Below are 11,468 nucleotides of genomic sequence, written 5' to 3' on the forward strand. Positions count from 1 at the left end.
CACCAGATGGTCAAGAAAGTGTGGGGAACGGATATTACCCGCAAGAAAGCACTGCCTTACGCAGTCACAATGTCAAATCACTGACAGACGAGAGACAGTCGCTTCCATAAGGCTAAAACAATGTTAAATTGGTGCCGTATTTGAACTATAACGTACAGGGCTGGCCTTAGGCCGATTGGACTGATCTGGCCCAATTGGGCCTCGCTCTCACAAGGGCCCCGCGCGTTACTATTTTTTTAAAAAATAACGACAGAAAGCAATTTTAAAGCTTCGGAAGAAAATTTTAAGTTCGATTCCATATAAAACGTGTTTAAAAGTTTATTTCCCACTGCCATTCTCACAAGGGGCCCCGCGCGTACATTCGGGGTGGGGTGGGTGGGCCAAAATGATCCAAATCGGGCCCAAAGTTTGCTAAGACCGTTAATGATGACGTATGATTACAGGGCAGGATTAAGGTCCTTGTATGCCATTTGGCACTTAAGCTTCATAGGCCTTTGGCGGAAACATTTTTATGTGGCTCTGCATCTTTGTGTTATCCACTTCTCAGTAACATAGTAATTAGCATAATATAATTATTGAAGACGAGACCTTTGTTAACGTTTGTTATCATACAAAGGAAACACAGTCATTTTTTCGTTTGCTCTTTAGTTTTCGTAAGCCCTAAGCACAGTTCCTATTGGATAATACGGCCTTGTCTGCTTACTGGATGCCAACGGCCTGCCGTCAATTCAAATAGTATGACTCCGTTGAACATTGATGGTTTGCACCTATTCGACGCTCGCTGTAATAAAGTCGTTCGATAGTGATTATATTTCACACGTTTATAAAGTTTATTTTCAAATACAGTCAACTTTTACCTCTACACATTACTTTAATAACTTAATTCTGAAACACAAATTAGCTTTTATTCTGTGTTTTTTTTTTGTTGGCTTTCTGTTGTATTTTGGTTTTATTTGTTGTCGGGGCTGGAGTGGAACAAGAATATTTACGATCATAAAACTGGAGAAAAGAAAGAAGAAAGAGGGTCACGTTATTGCGAAACATTAACTTATTCGGCCACGGAGAATTTTGTCATTTTAGCCTGAAATGGGGGTAGGAAGCTCATTTTTGAGGTTAATTATGAATACATCCAAATACATATGCTTCCTAGAGTTATTCGTTTACATTGATTCCTAGTTGTTCTAGAAACGTCGTTTTTCATTGGCTATTTGACTCGCACATGTGCAAAAGGGTAAAAGTTGCTTTGTTTTTTTTTTTTTGTTTTTTTTTTGTTTTTTGTTTTTTTTTTTTTTTTTTGGGGGGGGGTGCTTATAGGACCAATCATTTTCGTTTCCTGGACACTTCCTAATCCCCAACTCATCCTACTTTTTGCAAAGGTTCACCTGTCTGTATGCAGTTCAGATCGGTCTGCCCTAAGTGGCAGGGATAGTTTCGTAAATTGACCCCTGGCAAATTTCTTAACTTACGGCTATGGTGTGACCTTTTCAGCTATTATTGTTTACTAATTAAAGATCTGGATATATTTGTGAACTAGGTGTTTCGGGCTTGTGTTGTTCTTGAAACTGATGTCAGACATGTACACCTTCCATAGTTACTCTGCAATATGTAGATAGTGAAATACTAATAGTCGGCTAGAAAGGAGGTCTAGCCTCCCATAGCAGTAAACACGTGGGTTCGGGGTAAGTAGAATATCTCAAAAACGGCTTGGATGACAACTATTTTCAGTTGCATCAGCCTGTTTAGTACACACTGTTTTGCAGAATTATCATCTAGGAAAAGGGCTTGTGTTTGTACTTTGAGCATCACATGGTGTCAAAAATGGCCATCGGACGTGAAAATTGCAGATATAGATTTGGGATTGGGGTGCGTGAACTTCTTTTGATATGAACTGCCATTCACTTCTCTGGTCAAGTGGATAATATTCGTATGCTTTGTTTTCTATAGGCATCCAAGAAATATGGATCTTTTGACCTCACTTGTGTATTTTATTTTCTATGAATTTTTATACTAGGCTGGTGATTGCGGCAGGAAATTTGTCCATAAAATATGTCCCCTGCCCCCTTAGATCACGGGCCAAAAAGTGTAAAATCCGATCTCGACAACAGGCGGATTTTCTGTGTAAATACCCGGGTCTCATAAACTACATCCTTCACTCTGAATTTTGTAATGTGACTAGAAAGTCCAGATTATATGGTATCATTGTAGAGCTTCATCTGTCTGCTTTTTTGTAATGACACCCACTTTGTCGTATTTTAAATGACCATGACGCTGCATAGCTCGAAAGTAGGGTACAGCCTCATCACGCCTACAGGCGGGATATGGGGCTGAAAGAAGTTAACCGATACGTTTGGACATTTCTTAGAAATTGTCAATGAATGGCTATCTTTTTATGCACAAATGATCAAAATAGATAAGGAATATTCAGATTTGGTGATGTCACCAAATTCACCCAACGAATTTATAGTCGCTGATGGCAAATTAGAGTTATTTTATTCTTTCTATCGGTTCTTTATCCGCCATGTTCCAGGTGTGTCTCAGAAGGTCGTCAGCAGTACATTAAACACGAGTGTTTATGATAACAACTCCGCATTCTGCTGATAACGACGAGTTTGATACCTGAGAAAGAAAATAAATCAGCAAAAGATACGTGCAATAGTTATGTCCTGCATGGGCGATTGCTTGGTTGTGTTTATGCGGATTTTTACCAAAAATGATTATGTCTCTTTATCAAATAGTGATGTATTCTGGGGGAGCAGCAATAATTTTAACGGTGGCCATGGTAATTCTGGTACATTACAAATGTAGATGGACAAGGGATAACACCAGAAGGTAAAATGTTTTGTTTGTTTTTTTAAATTTCTTCTTTTAGTGAAATCAATTTTTTTCCCCTCTCGTTAAAGTTTTGATGAATTAATTACAAGAATAATATATTAAAAAGGATATTACACTTTGACCCAATGCATTGTGCACAAGTTTGCTCTTGGCGACCATGATTTTAGTATTCAAAATCTACTGAGTACATTACGACTCACAGATGTGAAAGTAATTCTCACAAATACGCACGCGTACGTGATCTCTCTCTCTCTCTCTCTCTCTCTCTCACACACACACACACACACACACACACACACCTTTATAACAGCTACGAACATTCTTCACAGACAATAAATTATCAGTGTATAATTACTGAAACCAATTAAAGAATTCAGTATTATCATATATTTTTAATTTTACCATCTGAAGGATCTTATCGATCACAACGTTTTTAAAATACAGGTATATTCCTAGAAGACTTTATCAAGTCCAAAATATGATAATTTTCAGCTGAAATTTATGCACCTGTAGATGTATTTTATGTCCAAAAGGAATCTGTTTTTAGATATCAAAATGATATATTTGCAATACATACAAGATATGCAGTGAAACCGGCATAAACCGAGGATATTCAACTTAGCTTCTTCCGCAGACTGGCCATGTATTCCCAAAGTTTTGGGATTGGAAGGTGTCCAGTTTAGGGACGTTTTAAAACAATATTTATCCACATTAAGTATGTTAGTAGTAGGATGGCTGGTAGCAGCCAATTTTTATTAGCTATTTTAAAAAAATATTAATTTATAACAACGGATTTACACCCTCGAATATACAACAGTATGTGGGTAGAAACAAACGTCAGCCATATGATTATTTTTAAGTCGTTAACTACTGTTCCTCAAACTCAAATCACCACGAGCCCAAGTGAGGACTAGTACATTGGCCCGAGGGCCGCGCTGAAACTTTTCATACAGTGATACAACGTGTAGTCAAAAATGAGAAAAATGAAAAGTACTATAGTATGCTAGCATGTCGTGCTAAGTGGCAGGCAATTATATGCCCACCCTTACTTGCCCACCCATACTATTATTAGTATTATTCTACGGAGACAATTACTTGCTGAAGGATGGGGTGTATCAACGATGAAAAAAAATCGCATTATTAATTATTTTAAAAATTCCGGGAGTCGTTGCGGCCCGCAGGAAATGCAGGAATTTCCTGCAGGGGCTGCACGTTTTAAGCCATGCTTTGTAACTAAAGGGAAAATTGCGACAGCTGTAATAACATAAAAGAAGCACACATGGTTCAAGATTAGAACACGAATTACTGCTGTAATAAACTTTGTATAATAAATATAAGAGTAAGTTTGGCTATTTGGTTGCATGCTATCGCATTTCACCAGTTACTGATAATGAAAGGTTTAATTACAAGTGGGGTAGAGCGCAACAGTATTTTTCTATTCTCCGTGCTTTGCAAAACAAATTTATCTGCCGATAGCTCAAAAGATATAAAAAGATAATAGACATTCTTTATTATGGAAATGTAAATTCAGATAAGAGGAATTACTAAAAGAATTAGAAGATGAAATGTATTGCGTATATTATAAACATGAGAGTAAATGTCTTCTAGTCTATAATTTAATTATAATTAAAAACGTTTTGGGGGCAAATAAATAATGTATTTTCGATTCAAACCCTATCAAGTAGTGCATCTTATCATTGCCATTATATTTAGTTTAATACGCCAGATACACTTCAGATGAAAATAAAGTACGGTCATTTTCTTTTTTGATGGCAGTATCCTGGATATACAGCGGCGCGAGAGATTTCCGTGGTGTTACGCAATATCGGTCAACATAATACATCAGGAAAACTGGCTTCTCTTCCTTCCTAGACTTTGCATCTTTCATAATCATAAAAGAGTATTTTATGTTTTTGTTGCAGAACGGGGCGGCTTTACAATCCAGACCATGATATCCACAGAATAGCAGACGACATTTTAATGGAGGATTTAAGGTCACGTGCTGTGCACGAGAATGCTGACCTGGGTTCACTGAGAGTCAAGTTGGGGTTTACAAACTCTATTGGAAGTCTCCATTCATTTGGAAAAAATCATGTTCCAAATCACCATAGGGGTTCGTCGATCGCACAAAGCCAGACACCTGGTTTTCAAAAGGTTAATTCGGCAAAGCCTGTCCACGTAGATATTGTGCCAGGTAAAGCTACTGCAGTGAAGGCGACAGGACCAAAAGGTAAACGACTGCATTTCGTCTAATAAGCAAACAATGCTACCACTTTTAGTCGATGTTATGATTAATTTAATTGAAATGATGAGAAAATATATACGAAAATACATATCATCGGATTAACCAAAACTGCATGGTAAAGGAGAAAGTAATATCAGTATTTAGACCCGTGAAATATTTCAGTTGACTAAACTTGAAAATTCAGTTCCCATTTGGAAAAGGAGCAAACTGTCACTTAATTTCCTGATTATATTTCCCACACGTATAGACACGGGTATTCGTTTTTGTCACGCCACTATGTTGTTGTTGCAGCAGTATCAGTAATCATATGGTTGGCATAGATAATGACTATTAGAACGAGGAGAACGAAGTCGTACACTGTTGATTGAGACGACTTTCCTCCATGCAAAAGGGTCATAGTTATACTGCATTTTCTTATCTAAGTCACATTTATCCAACTTGTTTTTACTTTACACATTTTTAAATCTAATATCCCAATATATATATATATATATATATATATATATATATATATATATATATATATATATATATATATATATATATATATATATATATATATATATAAAAAATTTTGTATACAGTTGCATTTGCACATTATATCGTGGTTGGGTTGCTGATGTTAATTTTTCCTGCATCTGCCATACTTGTTTTACAGCCATCCCTATCATTAGTATTCGTGTCAATATGTAATGACAAATTATTCCTATTTCTTCTTTTCTGACTGAACGACCACTGGCGTAGACGTCCACGCTATTTTGAACTTTTTGGTCAGGTAAGTGTATAAAACTGGCAAACGGGGGTGAGAGGGCGTGGTAAGAAAAATATTCACCAATATCTAAAGATGCGTTGCTATGTGGTGCTGAACAAAAGCAATGCAACAGAAAAATATAAAAGCAAACACTTGACCAAATTCCCCAAGGAATAACCTCCAACCAAAGGTAAGCAGGCACAACGAGACAATAGATAAAAGGTATTCACTGAAAACAAACATAGAGCAAAGGATGTAAACAATTTAAAGTACAAGGTCAAAGAGTTTTATACAAACAATACTATTGTAAAAGAATAAGATCTGAGCTGGACCAACATCATCACTACACGTATCTCACAAAAAAACCAAAAGCCTCCATTGGTTGTCAGTTGTCTCTTACGACGTGCATAAGTGCTCATCGATACGTATCCCACGGCAAACAAAAAGCCTCCATTAGTTTTCATTTGTCCCGTACACTGTTCTGAAGTGCTCACCGAGCCTGTTTATACATCCCCGAGTCCATAGGGTGAGAACGGATTTAACTCAACAGAAAATCTAGGCTACATTGGTGCTAATTTTCAAACGAAAATTATGAAAGAATCGAACACATTTGATCATTTGCTAGTTTTTGTGATCGATTGACTGAAATTATTTATAATAAGCACAGATTTAAAATTATATTATAGCAGGACGACAAAAGAAATATGATTTTGTTTGCCGAAACAGCATAATATTGTAGTGTAATGACTTTGACCATACATTGGGATGACTCGGTTATTACGTCTTTACATTTAAAGACATGATGCCGTTATCCACAGTATCATTATTTGTTATTAAAAGTGTTGCAAGTAGAAAAGAAATAAGATATTGGTATATTAACCTAAACAACACAGCAAACACTTAATAATCGAATTTTTTAGATGAAAGGTTTATTCTGTATTTTTCCTTGATAATCACGACGACGACTACGACGACGATGATGCTGTGGAGGAGGAGTACGATTAAGGTTATAACAACAAAAACAATTATTATTATTATTATTATTATTATTATTATTATTATTATTATTATTTCTATTATTATTATCATTCAGGACCAGGATCGGTGACCCAAGGTGGCACGAGAGGAAATGGCCGTATTCACGTGCGATTTACACGTGAGACAAACGCATACGATATCATCTAAACTTGTGTCAACTTCATTAATATGTACACCAAACGTAGATAGGATGCTGTTTATTACGGACGATGAATTATTTACTAATGCAAACATTATTTCAGAACTTTTGAAGATATAGGTCTACTGTGTCCACTGCTCATGCTTCTTTTTTATTCCTCATTCAGCACTGAACAGTTGTCTACCTTTGCATGTGAGGCATATGGCGTGAGTGATAGGGCAAGTACTGTTTATTGCTGTCGGCTTTTGCTGGTATTACGTGCTTTTGTTTTCGATTGTAAAAGTCTTTCATATTATGTTGTTAATTTGAGATAAATTCATAAATAAAACGTGTGACTTGAACCGTTTCCGTATTTATTCGGTTATTATAAAACACTTGGTATAATGAAATTGGTGTCTGAACATACCTGTATCAAGTTTAGGCCTAAAAACGCTGATTCTCGCTGATTCTCGCTGTCAGCATGTCCGGTATATGTGTTAGCTTTCCATAGTTACGTACGCCGCTGTTTACTAAGTCTACTGCATTTGTATGGTATCAAATAATTGGATGAAACCATACTAATTTAGCCTGATATACGTGCACATTTCTTACCATGTATGGCATATCATATGCCAAAAATAAATGGCGATAAACCCCATAAAACCAAACTAAAGGGACCCCATTGGTCAATATTCATGTCAATCAAATTTGTTTTAACCAAACAAATATATAACATATTTTTCTTTATTTATTATTCCTGAGTGGTTATGCCTAAGGGAACACATGTATCAATGAATGAATCAATCAATCAATCATTCAATACATGCGCCAGTCACAAATGTAAAATGTTTGCCTTTGTGGATCGAAATGGCCATGAATTCTTGAATTGGACCATTTTATTACAAAGAGGAGACTAATGTTACAGTTTTTTCCTTGGATTTGCTAACATCTTCATATATATTTTTTGTCTACACAAGTACGTGTGCATAGAAGACTGTTCATTGCGAATGATACGAGTAATTTTGTTTCTGTGTGGCGATGTCTGCATGTGATAAAGAAAGTGAAAGTATTAACATGTTGTTAAACCAAATAATCTAAGAAACCTATTTTTTTCAAATAGATGAGAATTTAAAAACCAAATAATCTATGAAACCTACATTTTTCGAATAAAAAATGAGAATTTAAACTTTATATGTGCAATAAACAACTCAAATCATAATCGAAATACTTTATTCAGACCTTTAAGAATTATTCCTTCAAATGTATTTCAGCATCAAAGTAGTTTCAAAATTATTAGATTGTTCCATATATTTTATGTGCAGTTCAATGTTCAAAAAGCGCAAAACATTATGTTATGTATATTTGATTTAATTCTCTCTGATTTAATATATATCTATTTCAATTTAATTGTCAGTTCTAAATTATTTTTTTCATCACATACTATTGTAATGTAAATGTATTCACTGGAGATGATACTTTTTCCAGAAAATAGTTTTACCTTGACTGTTTGTTTTATAAACACCTGGTGTTGATCTAGATCCTGACCTTGATTCAAAATTAGTATCAACCACGTAAATAAGTTCTATTTGTATTTTAAAACGATTGGTTGCTGTCGAGGTCATGATGGGACTGCGTGTTTAAGATGTAAACAATATTTGTATTTTTTATTTCTTAGAGTAAAATGATTGATTTTCGTCAGGCCACACTGGGTGTACGTGATCTTTAAAAAGTACCTAATTTCTACGAGCGTCTAGAACATTATCACGTGGCCCCCTTTTTACGTTTCAGAAGATGATATCACCCTTGTTCTGGAGAGATTTTCTCAGTAGAAGTTGGGCTGTTACAGTGGAAGTTGTATGTTGTACTTTTTGGAGTTATTTCAGATTACTTGGATTGGACTTATTTACAACTATTTGGATTCAGAAAAGGATTAATTCTGTTATTTGTCTGTAAAATACGTGTGCTTATGTGAAATTGTTGAACAACTACGGTCAATATAAAAATTAATTCAAATTTCCAAAACCGGAGTGATAATTCTTGTTTCTACAAGGAACTGTAGATTTCAATACTACAGACTGCATCATACGTCATCGTCTTCCATGTTGGATTCTTCGTCGGGATTCGAACTTGAAATTAGTATAAAATTTTGTTATTAGGATTTCAAATATTTTTATTCGAGATTATTCTTGGATTATTTTTGGATTTGATTCTTAAAACCGTAAGTTCATACTTTTTTCATTTTTACAGAATTTTCCAGAGAAATAAATTATTATATTTTTTTCAAAAGCTTATTGTTTTCACTCTTTCTTGTGTTACTGTTTGTTCGAGCCTAAACACGTGACATAATAATTAAAACATATTTTTTTTTAAAGTTTGTCTCTTGTACAAAATCCTACTATTTTCTGTGTTGTATTATTTCCAATATTGTACATTTTAATTGACTTACAGTCCTATGTCCGACTGACTGTTGTAAATTCGGTTAACCAATGCTGTAACTTTTAAATGTAATAAGCAGTATTCTTTCTCTTTCTCTTATGTCTTTCTCTGCCTTTCTGTCTCCATCTCTGACAGATGTGATGTGATTTGGATTTTTAACGTAGCTTTAACAATTTTCCAGTCATATCGCTACGATGTCTGCAATGTGGCAGTTTATAGTGATGTCTAGCACTGGGGCATCATGCCGCAGACATGTAGCATGATGTCCCACCCAGTCACATTATCCTGACACCGGGCCGACCAGTCCTAACACTAACCTCTTAATGCTGAGCGTCAAGCGAAGCAGCTGTTAGTACTATTTGTGTAAGTCTTTGGTATGACTCGGCCGGGGATCGAACCCACGACCTCCCGCATCCGCCATCTCTGACAGAACGTCCAGACAAATGGAAGTCTTTCGGTACCATTGCTTAAATAATGTTCTCTTATGTCTTGCTCTATTCTTAAACAAAGTATCGGAGAAACATTTGTCCAAAACCTTCTTTTTCAGGCTTTTATTGATGGTGTTATGTTGAATGAGCCTTAAGTGTACATATATTTCATTACTTAGTACAATATGATATAAACACGAATGCTCTGTTGGTACGAACGTATTATGTAATCAACCAAACGCAGTCCCCATACATCGCGATTTATAAGCTTTTGTTATGCCTGTACATATTTATTTCATACTTTCGTTGTAATATTTGCCTTCAGTGCTTAAAATGGAATGTGTATAGTTTAATTTGTGTGTACATTGTGTACAGTGAATATAAAGAACGTCATTTTAAGATTAGGACGACGTAATATATGACTCTACTTGTTTCTTGCAATGAACAATTTTGATCTTAAAATTAACAAATAAAGTCTTTTTCATTAACTTTTTGTCTTATCCTTCCAGATATACTTAGTACGGTCACTTAAACAGTAAAGACCAGATATATATATAGCCTTACTCCCAACAATTTGGGAGATTGGTTGGCTGTCACGGTGGTCACATGGCCATAAACATTTCTAATTGGGGAAAGCTGGAAATTATCATTCAGCGCCACCTGTTTTTTTTCCCCAGTACTTACCAATAAGAAATATCGTCTTTTCGCTTTTGTGGGCACAGGTCTGTGATTTATATTTGCAGTAGTACTGTGATGTACTCGCTCTATTCATGTTCGTTGTTAAGACAATCTCCTATAGGATCAAATAAAGATATACCGATGAATGCATGAATGAATGACAGATTTTGCCAGTTTCAAAACAATACGAATGATGGGACCAAATTGTTAGTTATCAATATCAAATGCATCTTTGCTATCCAAGGTTCCGATATGTTAACCCTATCTACATCTTGGCGTATCGAAAAGAGATTTTAGCGACTTGTCCCTGAGACATCTATTGGAAATCATGTAATGCAAACTAACTAACCAGTAGGGTGTAATTGCGAAGCATTAGGCATCGGCCGAAAATGGTGGAGGCAATTGACTTCAAATGAATACTTTGTAAGTTTAACATAGAAAGTATGACTACGTACCAGAGAGGTTTATTTGAGTGAAAGGTATTTGTACAAACACGGACTGACAGTAAAAGGAAATTGCTTATTTATTAGTCCATTCAAGTTGGGTGCTCCCCTTGTCTCGATAGGAACAGTTTTCAAATTTGAAGAACTTAATTTTGATTGGATGCTGTTTCTTGCCGTCGCATCCAGTGATATTCACAGACCTGAAGCACAGAAATATATGCTCAGTAAGCCAAGGTGTAAACAAGGTTAACACATCTGAACCTTGGCTAGCGAAGATGTATCAGATGTACGGGCTTTCGTGCGGTAACATTAGTCGCAAAATGATGCATCTGCTCCTACACCGGATAATTTGGTGACGTTTCCGGCGTTGTCTGGTCGAGTATGGTTTGCTAACATAGGCCCGACACATAGGGGCAACGGAAGGGTTGCCTCACCCGCTTTCCGGAATTCACCTCTAAACATTTTGCCTACATCCGCAAAATTAAAATAGCGGACTAAT

The 11,468-nt window shown here is 35.8% G+C and overlaps 1 protein-coding gene across 1 annotated transcript; it reads left to right on the forward strand.

Moving 5' to 3' along the window:
• Window positions 1-2,605: 2,605 nt before the first annotated feature.
• LOC149791618 (uncharacterized) lies at window positions 2,606-10,465 on the forward strand. The gene is made up of 3 exons (XM_089969228.1): window positions 2,606-2,829; window positions 4,755-5,062; window positions 6,922-10,465. Exons 1-3 carry the CDS (start codon window positions 2,711-2,713, stop codon window positions 7,011-7,013), a joined length of 519 nt encoding a protein of 172 aa, XP_089825354.1. The 5' UTR covers window positions 2,606-2,710; the 3' UTR covers window positions 7,014-10,465.
• Window positions 10,466-11,468: the final 1,003 nt, after the last annotated feature.

Source organism: Sinohyriopsis cumingii, chromosome 9 (genome assembly GCF_028554795.1).
Source record: "Sinohyriopsis cumingii isolate HCF-2022 chromosome 9, ASM2855479v2, whole genome shotgun sequence".
NCBI lineage: Eukaryota > Metazoa > Mollusca > Bivalvia > Unionida > Unionidae > Sinohyriopsis > Sinohyriopsis cumingii.